This window comes from Scyliorhinus torazame, chromosome 29 (assembly GCF_047496885.1).
Source record: "Scyliorhinus torazame isolate Kashiwa2021f chromosome 29, sScyTor2.1, whole genome shotgun sequence".
Lineage (NCBI taxonomy): Eukaryota > Metazoa > Chordata > Chondrichthyes > Carcharhiniformes > Scyliorhinidae > Scyliorhinus > Scyliorhinus torazame.
In genome coordinates, this window is record NC_092735.1 from 25133523 (window position 1) to 25152311 (window position 18789).

Genomic DNA, 18789 nt, shown 5'->3' on the forward strand with positions numbered 1-18789 from the left:
GTTACAGTGAGGGGTGTGGTTTATATCAGTGTTATAGTGTGGGGTGTGGTTTATATCAAACTGTTACAGTGAGGGGTGTGGGATATATCAGAGTGTTGCAGTGAGGGGTGTGGGGTATATCAGAGTTTTACAGTGAGGGGTGTGGGGTATATCAGAGTGTTACAGTGAGGGGTGTGGGGTATATCAGAGTGTTACAGTGAGGGGTGTGGTTTATATCAGAGTGTTACAGTGAGGGATGTGGTTTATATCAGAGTGTTACAGTGAGGGGTGTGATTTATATCAGAGTGTTACGGTGAGGGGTGTGGGGTATATCAGAGTGTTACATTGAGGGGTGTGGGGTATATCAGAGTGTTACAGTGAGGGGTGTGGGGTATATCAGAGTGTTACAGTGAGGGGTGTGGGGTATATCAGAGTGTTACAGTGAGGGGTGTGGTTTATATCAGAGTGTTACAGTGAGGGGTGTGGTTTATATCAGAGTGTTACAGTGAGGGGTGTGGTTTATATCAGAGTGTTACAGTGAGGGGTGTGGTGTATATCAGAGTGTTACATTGAGGGGTGTGTGGTTTATATCAGAGTGCTACAGTGAGGGGTGTGGGGTATATCTGAGTGTTACAGTGAGGGGTGTGGGGTATATCAGAGTGTTACAGTGAGGGGTGTGGGGTATATCAGAGTGTTACAATGAGGGGTGTTGGGTATATCAGAGTGTTACAGTGAGGGGTGTGGGGTATATCAGTGTTACAGTGAGGGGTGTGGGGTATATCAGAGTGTTACAGTGAGGGGTGTGGGGTATATCAGAGTGTTACAGTGAGGGGTGTTGTATGTATCAGAGTGTTACAGTGAGGGGTGTGGGGTATATCAGAGTGTTACAGTGAGGGGTGTGGGGTATATCAGTGTTACAGTGAGGGGTGTGGGGTATATCAGTGTTACAGTGAGGGGTGAGGGGTATATCAGAGTGTTACAGTGAGGGGTGTGGGGTATATCAGTGTTACAGTGAGGGGTGTGGGGTATATCAGAGTGTTACAGTGAGGGGTGTGGGGTATATCAGAGTGTTACAGTGAGGGGTGTGGTTTATATCAGAGTGTTACAGTGAGGGGTGTGGTTTATATCAGTGTTACAGTGAGGGGTATGGGGTATATCAGAGTGTTACAGTGAGGGGTGTGGTTTATATCAGAGTGTTACAGTGAGGGGTGTGGTTTATATCAGAGTGTTACAGTGAGGGGTGTGGGGTATATCAGAGTGTTACAGTGAGGGGTGTGGTTTATATCAGAGTGTTACAGTGAGGGGTGTGGTTTATATCAGAGTGTTACAGTGAGTGGTGTGGGGTATATCAGAATGTTACAGTGAGGGGTGTGGGGTATATCAGAAAGTGTTGCAGTGAGGGGTGTGGGGTATATCAGAGAGTGTTACAGTGAGGGGTGTTGTTTATATCAGTGTTACAGTGAGGGGTGTGGGGTATATCAGAGTGTTACAGTGAGGGGTGTGGTTTATGTCAGTGTTATAGTGTGGGGTGTGGTTTATATCAGACTGTTACAGTGAGGGGTGTGGGATATATCAGAGTGTTGCAGTGAGGGGTGTGGGGTATATCAGAGTGTTACAGTGAGGGGTGTGGGGTATATCAGAGTGTTACAGTGAGGGGTGTGGGGTATATCAGAGTGTTACAGTGAGGGGTGTGGTTTATATCAGAGTGTTACAGTGAGGGATGTGGTTTATATCAGAGTGTTACAGTGAGGGGTGTGATTTATATCAGAGTGTTACGGTGAGGGGTGTGGGGTATATCAGAGTGTTACATTGAGGGGTGTGGGGTATATCAGAGTGTTACAGTGAGGGGTGTGGGGTATATCAGAGTGTTACAGTGAGGGGTGTGGGGTATATCAGAGTGTTACAGTGAGGGGTGTGGTTTATATCAGAGTGTTACAGTGAGGGGTGTGGTTTATATCAGAGTGTTACAGTGAGGGGTGTGGTTTATATCAGAGTGTTACAGTGAGGGGTGTGGTGTATATCAGAGTGTTACATTGAGGGGTGTGTGGTTTATATCAGAGTGCTACAGTGAGGGGTGTGGGGTATATCTGAGTGTTACAGTGAGGGGTGTGGGGTATATCAGAGTGTTACAGTGAGGGGTGTGGGGTATATCAGAGTGTTACAATGAGGGGTGTTGGGTATATCAGAGTGTTACAGTGAGGGGTGTGGGGTATATCAGTGTTACAGTGAGGGGTGTGGGGTATATCAGAGTGTTACAGTGAGGGGTGTGGGGTATATCAGAGTGTTACAGTGAGGGGTGTTGTATGTATCAGAGTGTTACAGTGAGGGGTGTGGGGTATATCAGAGTGTTACAGTGAGGGGTGTGGGGTATATCAGTGTTACAGTGAGGGGTGTGGGGTATATCAGTGTTACAGTGAGGGGTGTGGGGTATATTTGAGTGTTACAGTGAGGGGTGTGGGGTATATCAGTGTTACAGTGAGGGGTGTGGGGTATATCAGAGTGTTACAGTGAGGGGTGTGGGGTGTATCAGAGTGTTACAGTGAGGGGTGTGGTTTATATCAGAGTGTTACAGTGAGGGGTGTGGTTTATATCAGTGTTACAGTGAGGGGTATGGGGTATATCAGAGTGTTACAGTGAGGGGTGTGGGGTATATCAGAGTGTTACAGTGAGGGGTGTGGGGTATATCAGAGTGTTACAGTGAGGGGTGTGGGGTATATCAGTGTTACAGTGAGGGGTGTGGGGTATATCAGTGTTTCAGTGAGGGGTGTGGGGTATATCAGTGTTACAGTGAGGGGTGTGGGGTATATCAGTGTTACAGTGAGGGGTGTGGGGTATATCAGAGTGTTACAGTGAGGGGTGTGGGTTATATCAGAGTGTTACAGTGAGGGGTGTTGTATGTATCAGAGTGTTACAGTGAGGGGTGTGTGGTATATCAGAGTGTTACAGTGAGGGGTGTGGTTTATATCAGAGTGTTACAGTGAGGGGTGTGGTTTATATCAGAGTGTTACAGTGAGGGGTGTGGGGTATATCAGAGTGTTACAGTGAGTGGTGTGGGGTATATCAGAGTGATACAGTGAGGGGTGTGGGATATATCAGAAAGTGTTGCAGTGAGGGGTGTGGGGTATATCAGAGAGTGTTACAGTGAGGGGTGTTGTTTATATCAGTGTTACAGTGAGGGGTGTGGGGTATATCAGAGTGTTACAGTGAGGGGTGTGGTTTATATCAGTGTTATAGTGTGGGGTGTGGTTTATATCAGAGTGTTACAGTGAGGGGTGTGGGGTATATCAGAGTGTTGCAGTGAGGGGTGTGGGGTATATCAGAGTGTTACAGTGAGGGGTGTGGGGTATATCAGAGTGTTACAGTGAGGGGTGTGGGGTATATCAGAGTGTTACAGTGAGGGGTGTGGTTTATATCAGAGTGTTACAGTGAGGGATGTGGTTTATATCAGAGTGTTACAGTGAGGGGTGTGATTTATATCAGAGTGTTACAGTGAGGGGTGTGGGGTATATCAGAGTGTTACATTGAGGGGTGTGGGGTATATCAGAGTGTTACAGTGAGGGGTGTGGGGTATATCAGAGTGTTACAGTGAGGGGTGTGGGGTATATCAGAGTGTTACAGTGAGGGGTGTGGTTTATATCAGAGTGTTACAGTGAGGGGTGTAGTTTATATCAGAGTGTTACAGTGAGGGGTGTGGTTTATATCAGAGTGTTACAGTGAGGGGTGTGGTGTATATCAGAGTGTTACAGTGAGGGGTGTGGGGTATATCAGTGTTACAGTGAGGGGTGTGGGGTATATCAGTGTTACAGTGAGGGGTGTGGGGTATATCAGAGTGTTACAGTGAGGGGTGTGGGGTATATCAGTGTTACAGTGAGGGGTGTGGGGTATATCAGAGTGTTACAGTGAGGGGTGTGGGGTATATCAGAGTGTTACAGTGAGGGGTGTGGTTTATATCAGAGTGTTACAGTGAGGGGTGTGGTTTATATCAGTGTTACAGTGAGGGGTATGGGGTATATCAGAGTGTTACAGTGAGGGGTGTGGGGTATATCAGAGTGTTACAGTGAGGGGTGTGGGATATATCAGAGAGTTACAGTGAGGGGTGTGGGGTATATCAGTGTTACAGTGAGGGGTGTGGGGTATATCAGTGTTTCAGTGAGGGGTGTGGGGTATATCAGTGTTACAGTGAGGGGTGTGAGGTATATCAGTGTTACAGTGAGGGGTGTGGGGTATATCAGAGTGTTACAGTGAGGGGTGTGGGGTATATCAGTGTTACAGTGAGGGGTGTGGTTTATATCAGAGTGTTACAGTGAGGTGTGTGGTTTATATCAGAGTGTTACAGTGAGGGGTGTGGGGTATATCAGAGTGTTACAGTGAGGGGTGTGGGGTATATCAGAGTGTTACAGTGAGGGGTGTGGTTTATATCAGAGTGTTACAGTGAGGGTGTGGGGTATATCAGTGTTATAGTGAGGGGTGTGGTTTATATCAGAGTGTTACAGTGAGGGGTGTGGGGTATATCAGAGTGTTACAGTAAGGGGTGTGGGGTATATCAGAGTGTTACAGTGAGGGGTGTGGTTTATATCAGAGTGTTACAGTGAGGGGTGTGGGGTATATCAGAGTGTTACAGTGAGGGGTGTGGGGTATATCAGAGTGTTACAGTGAGGGGTGTGGTTTATATCAGAGTGTTCAGTGAGGGGTGTGGGGTATATCAGAGTGTTACAGTGAGGGGTGTGGTTTGTATCAGTGTTACAATGAGGGGTGTGGTTATATCAGAGTGTTACAGTGAGGGGTGAGGGGTATATCAGAGTGTTACAGTGAGGGGTGTGGTTTATATCAGTGTTACAGTGAGGGGTATGGGGTATATCAGAGTGTTACAGTGAGGGGTGTGGGGTATATCAGAGTGTTACAGTGAGGGGTGTGAGGTATATCAGAGTGTTACAGTGAGGGGTGTGGGGTATATCAGTGTTACAGTGACGGGTGTGGGGTATATCAGTGTTTCAGTGAGGGGTGTGGGGTATAGCAGTGTTACAGTGAGGGGTGTGGGGTATATCAGTGTTACAGTGAGGGGTGTGGGGTATATCAGAGTGTTACAGTGAGGGGTGTGGGGTATATCAGTGTTACAGTGAGGGGTATGGGGTATATCAGAGTGTTACAGTGAGGGGTGTGGGGTATATCAGAGTGTTACAGTGAGGGGTGTGGGGTATATCAGTGTTACAGTGAGGGGTGTGGTTTATATCAGAGTGTTACAGTGAGGGGTGTGATTTATATCAGAGTGTTACAGTGAGGGGTGTGGGGTATATCAGAGTGTTACAGTGAGGGGTGTGGGGTATATCAGAGTGTTACAGTGAGGGGTGTGTTTTATATCAGAGTGTTACAGTGAGGGCGTGGGGTATATCAGTGTTACAGTGAGGGGTGTGGTTTATATCAGAGTGTTACAGTGAGGGGTGTGGGGTATATCAGAGTGTTACAGTGAGGGGTGTGGGGTATATCAGAGTGTTACAGTGAGGGGTGTGGTTTATATCAGAGTGTTACAGTGAGGGGTGTGGGGGATATCAGAGTGTTACAATGAGGGGTGTGGTTATATCAGAGTGTTACAGTGAGGGGTGTGGGGTATATCAGAGTGTTACAGTGAGGGGTGTGGGGTATATCAGTGTTACAGTGAGGGGTGTGGGGTATATCAGAGTGTTACAGTGAGGGGTGTGGGGTATATCAGAGTGTTACAGTGAGGGGTGTGGGGTATATCAGTGTTACAGTGAGGGGTGTGGGGTATATCAGAGTGTTACAGTGAGGGGTGTGGGGTATATCAGAGTGTTACAGTGAGGGGTGTGGGGTATATCAGTGTTACAGTGAGGGGTGTGGTTTATATCAGAGTGTTACAGTGAGGGGTGTGGTTTATATCAGAGTGTTACAGTGAGGGGTGTGGGGTATATCAGAGTGTTACAGTGAGGGGTGTGGGGTATATCAGAGTGTTACAGTGAGGGGTGTGTTTTATATCAGAGTGTTACAGTGAGGGCGTGGGGTATATCAGTGTTACAGTGAGGGGTGTGGTTTATATCAGAGTGTTACAGTGAGGGGTGTGGTGTATATCAGAGTGTTACAGTGAGGGGTGTGGGGTATATCAGAGTGTTACAGTGAGGGGTGTGGTTTATATCAGAGTGTTACAGTGAGGGGTGTGGGGGATATCAGAGTGTTACAATGAGGGGTGTGGTTATATCAGAGTGTTACAGTGAGGGGTGTGGGGTATATCAGAGTGTTACAGTGAGGGGTGTGGGTTATATCAGAGTGTTACAGTGAGGGGTGTGGGGTATATCAGAGTGTTACAATGAGGGGTGTGGGGTTATATCAGAGTGTTACAGTGAGGGGTGTGGGTTATATCAGAGTGTTACAGTGAGGGGTGTGGGTTATATCAGAGTGTTACAGTGAGGGGTGAGGGGTATATCAGAGTGTTACAGTGAGGGGTGTGGGTTATATCAGAGTGTTACAGTGAGGGGTGCTCAGTTTTTGATCTGACCTGTGTTGATTCTGGATTCTGATGTGTCATGTTTATCTATGTGCCAGGCATCCAACAGTTTTAAGGTATTTAATGATTCTTCCAGATAAAAGATGTCTTCTTCTTTCTGTTCTTCCTGGGCGTCTGGCTCATGGCGTATGGAGTGGCCACTCAAGGAATCCTGTACCATACTGAAACACGAGTCAGCTGGATATTTCGCCGAGTTTTCTACCGACCCTACCTCCAGATCTTTGGGCAGATCCCACTCGGTGAACTTGATGGTACGAGATTGTTATTGTTTTGGTGTATGTACCCATCAGAATGTTGTGGGAGACCAGAACTAGGGACTATACATATGAAAAAAATAAATGCCCCTTCTGTGTGTGTTTGTGTGTGCATGTGTGTGTGCACTGTGTGTGTGTGTGCTCGTGATTTGTGTGTGCGTGCGTTTGAGCGCTTGTGCATGCATGTGTATGTGCACATGTGTGTGTGCTGTGTGTGGGCATGTGCGGACGCATGTGTGTGTATGAGTGCAGATGCAAGTGTGTGTACGTGTGTGCATGTGTGTGTTTTTGTTCCTATGCTCGCACATGCATGTATATGTGTGCACATGTGCTTTGTGTATGTGCATGTGTGCATATTTACATGTATGTGTGTGGACATGTTAACATCTGTGCGTTTCTGCCTGTGTATTTGTGTGTGCTGCTCTGTTTGTACCTGTGCTTGTGTGTACCTGCACCTGTGTGTACGTACACATGACTGTGTATGTGTAAATGTACATGCAGATGTGTGTACACCTTTCCATAAGTTGCCTCCATGTGCACCGTGTTTACGAACATGTCTGTAAACCAAAGCACAACGAGAGGGAAGTCAGCCCATCACACATGTTGATGCTTGAGTCCGTGTGCAGGGAAACAGCTATAGAAAATGGTTAAGACCATAAGACCACTAGGAGCAGAATTAGGCAGCACGGACCATCGAGTTTCCTCCTCCATTCAATCATGGCTGATATTTTCTCATCCCCATTCTCCTGCCTTCTCCCCATAACCCCTGATCCCCTTATTAATCAAGAACCTATCTATCTCTGTCTCAAAGACACTCAGTGATTTGGCCTCCACAGCCTTCTGTGGCAGAGTTCCACAGATTCACCGCCCTCTGGCTGAAGAAATTCCTCCTCATCTCAGTCTGGGTTAAAGTTAAATAAAGCTCTGATCAATCCCCATTTAGAGGAATGAAAAGAATCATAGAATCCCTACAGTGCAGAAGGAGGCCATTTGGCCCATTGAGTCTGTACCGACCCTCTGAAAGAGCACCCTGTCTAGGCCCACACCCCCACCCGATCCCTTTAACCCCCACCAAATCTTTGGACTGTGGGAGGAAACCGGAGCTCCCGGAGGAAACCCACACAGAGACTGGGAGAACTTGCAGACTCCACACAGACAGTGACCCGAGGCCGTAATTGAACCCGGCTCCCTACGCTGAGAGGCAGCAGTGCTAACCACTGTGCCAACAAGTGTTCCGGGTACCACACCTCAGGAAGAGTATATTGACCATGGAGACGCTGCAATATTGATTCACCAGGACAACACCGCCACTAAAAAGGTAAAATTAGGAGGACAGTTTGCTAAATAAATCCTCTTTCCCCCAAGTCTCGAAGGTCAATGGGTAATCTTATGGAGGGGCTTGAGATGACTTAAGGATTTGAGAATGTCGATAGCGAGAAACCTTTGCCTCTGGCGGGAGGGAGTCTGGAACATGGGAGAACAACCTTAAAATTAGAACCAGGTCATTGGGGGGGTGAGGTCCGGAAGTAATTCTTCACACAAAGGATGTTGGGATTCTGGAACTCTCAATGGAGTTCAGATACTGATTGGCCATTAACTAATTGGAATGCGAGACGGCACTGAGGGACTGAACGGCCTCCTTCTTGAGCCCACGTTCCTTTTTTACTAAACGTTTCCCTCTCCCCATCTCTCAATCCTTTAACCATTATTTATTCCTCTGCTTGTTCCAGCCGCTCATTTTAACTCCAAGTGCACGGACAATCTCACCACCAGCCCAGATGGAGAGCTGTCTCCCTGCACCAACGCCTACGCCAACTGGTTGGTCATCCTGCTCCTGACCATCTTCCTCCTGGTCGCCAACATCCTGCTGGTCAACCTGCTCATCGCCATGTTCAGGTAACATGTTCAGCCAAGACGGAAATTCCCCGCGGATCTGCTGCCCAAAACCGGGGCCGAGGTCGCTGGCACCGGCTGAGAATATTTCATTTTTGACGGGGCCAGCCGATAAGGTAGGCCATGATCTAATGGAATGGTGGACAGGACAGGCTGGAAGGGCTGAATGGCCTCCTCCTATCCCTTGCCAACCACATGCTGGCACCAAAACTCAGTGCCGTTCTCCAAGAAGGAGCAGTGATTATGTTACTGGACTAATAATTCAGGAAATGGCTTTTTAGATCTGACTTGGGCAATTTGCGAATTTGGATTCCAGTTTAAAAAAAATCTGGAGACTTAAAACAAAAAAGTGGGCCTCAATAAAAGTGACAGTGACTTAACAGTTCACCAATGCCCTTCAGAGGAGTGAAGGCACTCCCCTGACCAGGCCCCGCATACGTGGATTGCGTCGAGCTTCTTGAGTGCTGTTGGGGCCGCACTCATCCAGACAAATGGAGTTTACGCCATCTCACTCCTGACTTGTGCCTTGTCGATGATGGACAGATTTTGGGCGGGTCAGGAGGCGAATTACGCGCCGCAGAATTCCCACCTCAGATCTGCTCTTGTAGTCACAGTATTTATATGGCTGGGACTGGGCCCAGTTCAGTTTCTGGTTGATGGTTAAGGCCCAGGATGTTGATGGTGAACTAGTTGAGGTGACAATATGGGCGGCACGGTGGCGCAGTGGTTAGCACTGCTGCCTCACGGCGCTGAGGAACCAGGTTCGATCCCAGCCCCGGGTCACTGTCCGTGTGGAGTTTACACATTCTCCCCGTGCCTGCCTGGGATTCGCTCCCACAACCCAAAGATGTGCAGGGTAGGTGGACTGGCCACGCTAAATTGCCTCTTAATTGGAAAAAAAGAATTGGATTCCCTAAATTTAGAAAACAAAAGTTGAGGTGAATATGATAGAAGGTAAAGGAAGAATCTGATGATAGAGTTAGGCAAAGAGGGAGGGATGAGGAGGGCATTAACCCACCAGCAAAGGAGTAGATGGACCGAATGGCCTGGTTCTGTGCTGTAGACTAAATGTAACCATTACTTCGTCTTGCTTTCCCCAGTTACACCTTTAATAAAGTTCAGGAGAAAAGTGACATCTATTGGAAGTTTCAGCGCTACAACTTGATCGTGGAGTATCACCAGCGCCCGGCACTCGCTCCCCCCTTCATCATCCTGAGCCACATCCACATCTTCATCAAACGGAACATCCGGAAGGTGCCCACCGTGAAGGGCACGCTCTTCAGTAAGGCACATCCTCACAGCAGATTGTATGAGCGCGGCAGTAACCGTGATCCGGGAGGGTCAACATTGGGGGCAGCAAGCCCCGGATGTGTGCAGTGCGCCCGCCGCGAGACATGGCGGGCTTGGAACGGCGCGGGTTCAGTCCCTGGTCTGGTCTGTGCTGAGCTGGTTTCCCCGGCTTAAGTCAGGAGCTCCTTAAGGAGTTCTCAAATCATGCCCAGCTCCTCGTCAATGACTACCCACCCCTCTCTCCAACTCCCACCCAAGGAAAAGTGGATTCTGTCAAGTGAAAAGAGGTCGGGGGCGGGGTGGGGGTGGGGGGGAGGTTTGATTGAGGTGTTCCAAATCAGGAGGGGTCTTTTATTATCTCAGACAAAAGCTGAACGTGTTTCTTAGCCGGGACCCGGGTGTAGCATGGAAAGTGAACGGTGTTTGCAGCTGAGTTTACGACTAGTGTGGCTCGGGAATTATAGGCTCGAAAGGATTGTTTGTGGCTGTTTCCTTTTGCAGGAGGGGGTTTGAGCTGCCCTTGGGAACGGGCGCTCCGAGGGAGTGTCTCTCTCAGCAGTGTGAGATTAGGATGCCCCGACTGCTCGGAGGAGTTGTTGGAGATGGGCAAAGGCTGTGCCCCCATTGGCAGAAGGATTGAAAGCCAGCGGGCACAGATTAAAGGTGATTGCCAAAAGAACATAGATGGGGCAAAGTTTAGAGGAGATGTGCGAAGCAATTTTTCTTTGCTTTGAGTGCCTGGAACGCGTTGCCGGGGCGGTTGTGGAAGCAGAGACATAAACGGCGTTCAAAAGGCATCTCACCAAATGCGGGGATAGGATGGGTAGAGAGGGATACGGCACTAAAAAGTGCTGAGGGTTTTGGCCAAAGGTTGGTATCATGACGGGTACAGGCTTGAAGGGCCGAATGGCCTGTTCCTGTGCTGTTTTGTTCACTGTGACCTGGGGGAAAAAAAAATTTTTTAACGCAGCGTACGATTCGACTGTGGCCTTCAAAGGGGAATTGAGTAATGCATCTGTGGAGAACCTTTGATGGGTCTGGAAGATCCCATCTACCGGAGGGGCTGGAATTCCCTTGCCAAACATCCTTTGTTTTCCCATTCCTAATATTTCAATAACTATTAAACACAAATGTTCAAAGGATGTGAAATTTATTTTTTAAGGCTGTGGTAATATTTGCCCTAGATTTCCCCCAGTAGTGGCCTGAAGATTAATCTTTAACAGTTGGAGACATCAGGGCAGTCCTAACAAGGTTGACAAATCTAGGCCCGGCCTGCTTGATCAGGAGCCTCCTCACAGGCCCGTTTTCCAACTGCTGACCACCCACAGCTCAGAGGGAAGGGAATAATGGACTCATTCTCCCTCCAGGGGCAGACCTGTCGGAGGCCGTCGCCAGTCGGCTGATGACCTGGGAGGCGGTGCAGAAAGAGAACTACCTCGTATCCCGCAACAAGATCAAACGAGAAAGCAACATGGAGAGGCTGAAGAGGACCGCACAAAAGTAAGGGCGCAGATATCTGGGGCGGGATTCTCCGTTCCCCCCCCCGCCGGGTCGGAGAATCCCTGGGGGGCGGCACGAATCCTGCCCCGACGTCCCAACGCCAGCTGCCGTATTCTCCGGCGCTGGTTTTCGGGCAGGGGCGGGATTCCTGCCACGCCGGTCGGGGGCCGTTGGCAGCGGCCCCCCGGCGATTCTCCGGGCTCCGATGGGCCGAGCGGTCGTCCGTTTTTGGCCAGTCCCACCGGCATGGGTTACGTATGGCCCCACACTTCCCTGTAGGGCTCTGCCATGGCCGGCGCGGAGAAGAGAACCCCTTGCGCATGCGCCAAAATTTGACAGCCGGTCTGCGCATGCGCGGAATCATGCCAATGGTTCTGCGCATGCCGAGATCACGACTGCCGTTCCGCGCAATCCCTTCGTCGCCGGCTGGAGCGGGGCCAACCCCTCCGCCGTCCACCTAGCCCCCGAGACAGGTGAGAGTTCCTCACTTTGGGGGCCCGTTGACGCCGGAGTCGTTGCCGCCGGTTTTCCCGCCGGCATGGGGACTTATTCCCCGGAAGGCAGAATCCCGGCCCAGATGTCCTCATTACAGGGTGGTCCAAGATGTCAGAAACACTAAAACAAAAACAAAAAATGAGAAAATAGATTAGAAAGTCTCAAGTTCGTGATTATCGCCAAAAAGAGAGACATGTTGCTGACGTTTTCCGTCTCGCACACCATCACGACAAACGCAATAATAATAATCTTTTATTGTCACAAGTAGGCTTACATTAACACTGCCATGAAGTTACTATGAAGAGAATACTAAATGTCAAATGATCACAACAATTACCTGTAGCACCAATTGTTGTGATAGTTTGAAATTTGGCACTCTTGCATTTGTTCTGATGAGTGCAAGATGAAAAACTTTGACAACATGTCTCTTTTCAGCGATTTTCAAGTTCAGTTCCTCATTCGATCATAGTCGAGGAACTGAAATTGGCACATTATCATACAACAAGGATTGCTAAACCAATAATGTGAATTCTTTTTTTTAAAGGTACACACACACCTTTGACAGCACCTTCCAAACCCTAACCCTAACCCTAACCCTAATTTAGCTTTACAAAATGTGTCAGAATTTGGAAAACTGCTACAGCTTCGTCCATCCAACCCCAACCCCAACCCGAACCCTAACCCTAACCCTAACCCAGAATCCTAACCCTAACCCTAACCCTAACCTTCCAAATCCACGACCACTTCCATCTAGGACAAGAGCAGCAGATACCTGCGAACACCACCACCTGGAAGTTCCCCTCCAAGTCACTCACCATCCTGACTTGGAAATATATCGATCATTCCCTCACTGTCGCTGGGTCAAAATCCAGGAATTCCTTCCCCAACCGCACTGTGGGTGTACCTACACCACACGGACTGCAATGACTCAAGAAGTCAGCTCACCACCACTTTCACAAGGGGAAATTAGGAATGGGCAATGAATGCTGGGTTAGTCAGCGACACCCACATCCCTTGATTGAAACAATAAGATGGTGGAAACTGAGAGGCCATGTAGACAGGTCTGACCTGTAGGAGTGCTGTTGACGGAGCCATGGGGTTACACATCACATCCTGTCTCATGGTGTACAATGATAGACAACAGCTTTAGATACACATCCTTAAGATACAAGTACATCGCATCACAACACATACAACCCTCTGTGTGAAATTATCTCTTCTAACATTTCCTTTCATTCCCGAGGGGTTATATATCAGCTGAAGCTGATTACCAATTTGTTAATCAGTGAAAGAAGTACATCTAGCTTTACAAATTGTGTCAGAATTTGGAAAACTGCTACCCTAACCCTAACCCTAACCCTAACTGCTACAGCTTCGCCCATCCAACCCCAACCCTAACCCTAACCCTAACCCATCCAACCCCAACCCTAACCCTAACTGCTACAGCTTCGCCCATCCAACCCCAACCCTAACCCTAACCCATCCAACCCCAACCCTAACCCTAACCCTAACTGCTACAGCTTCGCCCATCCAACCCCAACCCTAACCCTAACCCTAACCCTAATCAGTGAAAGAAGTACATTTAGCTTTACAAAATGTGTCAGAATTTGGAAAACTGCTACAGCTTCGTCCATCCAACCCCAACCCCAACCCTAACCCTAACCCTAACCCTAACCCTAACCCTAACCCCAACCCTAACCCTAACCCCAACCCCAACCCTAACCCTAACCCTAAACCTAACCGCAACCCTAACCCCAACCCCAACCCCAACCCTAACCGCAACCCTAATCTAACCCCAACTTCACCCTAACTTTAACTCTAACCCCAACCCCAACCCCAAACGAACACGATCCCGAACCCTGGGGTTGGCAGCATGGTAGCATTGTGGTTAGCACAATTGCTTCACAGCTCCAGGGTCCCAGGTTCAATTCCGGCTTGGGTCACTGTCTGTGCGGAGTCTGCACATCCTCCCCGTGTGTGCGTGGGTTTCCTCCGGGTGCTCCGGTATCCTCCCACAGTCCAAAGATGTGCAGGTTAGGTGGATTGGCCATGATAAATTACCCTTAGTGTCCAAAATTGCCCTTAGTGTTGGGTGGGGTTGCTGGGTTGTGGGGATGGGGTGGAGGTGTTGACCTTGGGTGGGGTGTTCGTTCCAGGAGCCGGTGCAGTCTCGATGGGCTGAATGGCCTCCTTCTGCACTGTAAATTCTATGAACCCTAACCCTAACCCCAACCCAACCCCAAACCACAATTTAGCCCCAATCCTAACCCCAACCCTAACCGCAACCCAACCCCAAATCACAATCTAGCCCAAACCCAACCCCAACCCTAACCCCAACCCCAACCCTAACCCCAACCCCAACCTAAACCCTAACCCTAACCCCAACCCAACCCCAAACCACAATCTAGCCCCAACCCTAACCCCAACCCTAACCCCAACCACAACCCCAACCCTAACCCCAACCCCAACCCTAACCCCAACCCTAACCCTAACCCAACCCAACCCCAAATCACAATCTAGCCCAAACCCAACCCCAACCCTAACCCCAACCACAACCCCAACCCTAACCTCAAACCCAACCCCAACCCTAACCCCAACCACAACCCCAACCCTAACCCCAACCCCAACCCTAACCCCAACCCTAACCCTAACCCAACCCAACCCCAAATCACAATCTAGCCCAAACCCCAACCCCAACCCTAACCCCAACCACAACCCCAACCCTAACCCCAACCCCAACCCTAACCCCAACCCCAACCTAAACCCTAACCCTAACCCCAACCCAACCCCAAACCACAATCTAGCCCCAATCCTAACCCCAACCCTAACCGCAACCCAAACCCAAACCACAATCTAGCCCCAACCCCAACCCCAACCCCAACCCTAACCCCAACCACAACCCCAACCCTAACCCCAACCCCAACCCTAACCCTAACCCCAACCCCAACCTTAACCCTAACCCTAACCCCAACCCAACCCCAAACCACAATCTAGCCCCAACCCCAACCCCAACCCCAACCCTAACCCCAACCCTAACCCCAACCCAACCCCAAACCACAATCTAGCCCCAACCCCAACCCCAACCCTAACCCCAACCCCAACCCCAACCCCAACCGCAACCCAACCCCAAACCACAATCTAGCCCCAACCCCAACCCTAACCCCAACCCTAACCCCAACCCAACCCCAAACCACAATCTAGCCCCAACCCCAACCTCAACCTCAACGCTAACCCCAACCCTAACCCCACTCCAAACCACAATCTAGCCCCAACCCTATCCCTAACCCTAACCCTAACTTTAACCCCAACTCCGCCCTAACTGTAACTCTATCTCTAACCCAGACCGAAACCCAACCCCAACTCCATGCTAACTCTAACCCTAACCCCAACCCAAAACCCAACTCCAACCTAACTCTAACGCCAACCCAAACTCCACCCTAACTCTAACCCCAACCTAATCCTAACCCAACTCCACCCTAACTCTAATCCTAACCCCTCCCCAAACCACAATCTAGCCCCAACCCTAACCCTAACCCCAACACAACTCCACCCTAACTCTAATCCCAACCCCAACTCTAACCCAACCCCAACCCTAACCCCAACCTAACCTCAACCCAACCCAACTCCACCCTAACCTCAACCCAACCCAACCCAACCCCAACCTAACCTCAACCCCAACCCAACTCCAACTCTAACCACAACTCCACCTTAACCCTAACCCTCTGCAACCTAGTGGAAAAGACCCAATTCTTCAAACCTTTCACCATGACCAGAAGCTCTCATTCCTGATATCACCCTAGTGAATCTGTGCTACATGAAATGAAATGAAATGAAAATCGCTTATTGTCACGAGTAGGCTTCAATGAAGTTACTGTGAAAAGCCCCTAGTCGCCACATTCTGGCGCCTGTTCGGGGAGGCTGGTACGGGGATCGAACCGTGCTGCTGGCCTGCCTTGGTCTGCTTTAAAAGCCAGCGATTTAGCCCAGTGTGCTAAACCAGCCCCAGTACGGCTTTAATAAATACCCTTCCTATTATAGGCTGCCTCAAGCATTCCAACCATGGCCTTAGTAGTAACTTTGAGAAATTCGTTATCAGTATCTTTGCGGCCCTCTTCACAAGACAAATACAATTCCAAACGTTCAGGATTTATGTCGATCTCAGGGGTGGAAATCTGTCAGGCCTGAATGTTGTGCCCAGCGTCGTCGCTTTGAGGTCAGAGTGCATCCCAAAGGTGGAGGCCCAATGAGGATCTCATCTGCCTATTTGGGAGGAGCTGTTGGCCTCTTTCAGCCTTCCCGAGGTAACCCGTCAGGGTGGAGGATTCAATTTCAGGCAGCGGCTCCTACAGAAATCCCGGTGGGTTAAGGACAGCAGAAGGGGAGCTAACCACAAAGTGTAAGTAGAGTTTTGGAAGCGGAATTCTTGTCTGGCTGCAGCGGAAGTCGGAGTTCAGGGGAACCCAGGTTGCCATGGGCTGAGCGGCTGGGGTGGGGTCTAGGAGTTAGGCCCCTGATTTAACTGAGTAAGAGATTTAGGCCAGACTAGAGAATCCCGTTGCCAGGGAACGGCGTCCCGCCGAGAACCACGCGACTGGGGGACCGGAGAATCCCACCCTTAATGTCTGTTTTAGGTGGGCATTCGGATAGCCTAAAAAATGGTCCTAAAAGCATAAGATCATGAGAGCTAGGAGTAGGCCATTCAGCCCCTCGAGTCTGCTCTGCCATTCAATAAGCTGATGCCCGATCTGGTTGTGGCCTTAGCTCCATGTTCCTGACTGCCCCCCCACATAACCTTTGACTCCCTTGTCAATGAAAAATCTGTCCAACTCAGCCACGAATATCAACTCATTCAACAATTATTCCGTAATGAATAGGCACAGGTAATTAGAAGTGCTTCTCAGCTTTCTACTCACTCCACTGGATTCACACCCCAATAACGCTCGTTTACTCAATTGCCTCTGACTCAGATTCACTCAGGCATCGCAGTCAGCAGACGAAAAAACGCCAACTCACTGGGAAGGGAGGTCGAGCAGCCGAGGGAAAAACAGAACTCCCAGTGCTTGAAGGTTCGGAGAGACAGAATTCCCAGAGCTGGAAGTGAGAGAGAGCGAGAGCCTGAATGGGAAGGCCTCAGCGTGAGAGCTCCCTTGAGAGACTGGGGCCCACTTTCAGTTCTTGCCACCTGATGGTTCGATTTGTTTTTTTAGGGTTGACAGTGTTTTAAGTTACATAACTGACATCAGAGAGCATGACCGGCGATTGAAGCTACTCGAAAAACAGGTAAGATCTATTGCACCAAATCTGGTGGCAAGTATTCGCATCCGAAGCTAATCTTTTAACAAAATGCAGGAAAGTGCCATATCTGTGAACATCACTTGGTTACAATTAATCTTAGCCATATTAATATAGCCATAATTAATTAATATGGCTGCAGACATATAGTTCTGCCTTGGCTGCCTGTGATTGGGCTAATGCTCTCTTTGCGATTGGTTCCTGATAGATCACCTCTTGCATATCGATTTCCATTGGCGACACCATTGGCATTTCTGCTGTCAGCTATCCAGGCCCTCAGTCCCAGTATATCTTTGCTGGGAGGTACATAAACAAAAGCATCGGGAACAGTCATTCCCTGGTTCATTCCCCAAGGCAATGATTTGACCAATCAGAGTTGACCTGCCCAACTTGACGTTGAACAAAGCTGGGCAGTTAACTGTTCCATGCTTCATTCTCCATGGCAATGCCTCCACCAATCAGAGTCCACTTCCCAACCAATCACCACTCTCTTCTCATGCGCTATAAATTGTTGTTTCCCCCTCTCGGTAATTTCTTGGGAACTGCCCTGATGAGTGTAAGATGAAAAACTTTGATTGCATGTCTCTTTTTTTTTTTTCAGCAACACCCTAATGGATATGTGTTGTTTTTGATTGAAATGAGATGGACTCAGATGAAGGCAGATGTATAAGACCCTATGAATAGAAGCAGTAGACTCCCCTTGTATTCTGGCCAATATTCATTCCACAAGCAACATCACTAAATAGATTATTTAGTTATGACTGTGTTGCTGTTTGTGGGAGCTTGCTATGCACAAATTTCCTGCTGCATTTCCTACATAGCAGCAGTTGACTACACTTCAAACGTACGTCATAGGCTATAAAGGAAGCAGGGATGCCTGGTGGTCGTGAAAGACGCTATATAAATGCAAATCTCTCTCTTCTTTCCCTAACCCACTCTGACTCTCCCGCCTTCTTTAGGAGGTTCCTAAAAGCTTTGTCACCTGTCCCAATATCTCACTTGGCAAAAACAGAGACTGCTAAAAAACACAGCAGACCTGGCAGCATCTGCAGGGAGAGAAAACGGAGTTAATGTTTTGAGTCCGTATGAGTCATCTTCAGAATTAAGAGAGGGAGTGACGTGTTGTATTATTTACCATATTCCTGATTATTTACCGTACGTTATTTATCGTACAGATGTGAGGTAATGCATTTTGGAAGGTCTAATACAGCTAGGGAATATACAGTGAATGGTAGAACCCTCAAGAGTATTGACAGTCAGAGAGATCTAGGTGTACAGGTCCACAGGTCACTGAAAGGGGCAACACAGGTGGAGAAGGTAGTCAAGAAGGCATACGGCATGCTTGCCTTCACTAGCCGGGGCATTGAGTATAAGAATTGGCAAGTCATGTTGCAGCTGTATAGAACCTTAGTTAGGCCACACTTGGAGTATAGTGTTCAATTCTGGTCTCCAGACTACCAGAAAGATGTGGAGGCTTTAGAGAGGGCGCAGAAGAGATTTACCAGGATGTTGCCTGGTATGGAGGGCATTAGCTATGAGGGGAAGTTGAGTAAACTCGGTTTGTTCTCACTG

General features: G+C 48.9%; 1 protein-coding gene across 1 annotated transcript in view; it reads left to right on the forward strand.

Annotated features, from left to right (window-relative positions):
- Positions 1-18789, forward strand: part of LOC140403945 (transient receptor potential cation channel subfamily M member 4-like) — an 88033-nt gene that overhangs the window by 63049 nt on the left and 6195 nt on the right. Inside the window, exons 20-24 of the mRNA XM_072492227.1 lie at positions 6570-6744; positions 8478-8643; positions 9741-9922; positions 11298-11430; positions 17133-17205. Coding sequence (XP_072348328.1) covers positions 6570-6744; positions 8478-8643; positions 9741-9922; positions 11298-11430; positions 17133-17205 — 729 coding nt within the window. The remainder of the gene's footprint in view (positions 1-6569; positions 6745-8477; positions 8644-9740; positions 9923-11297; positions 11431-17132; positions 17206-18789) is intronic.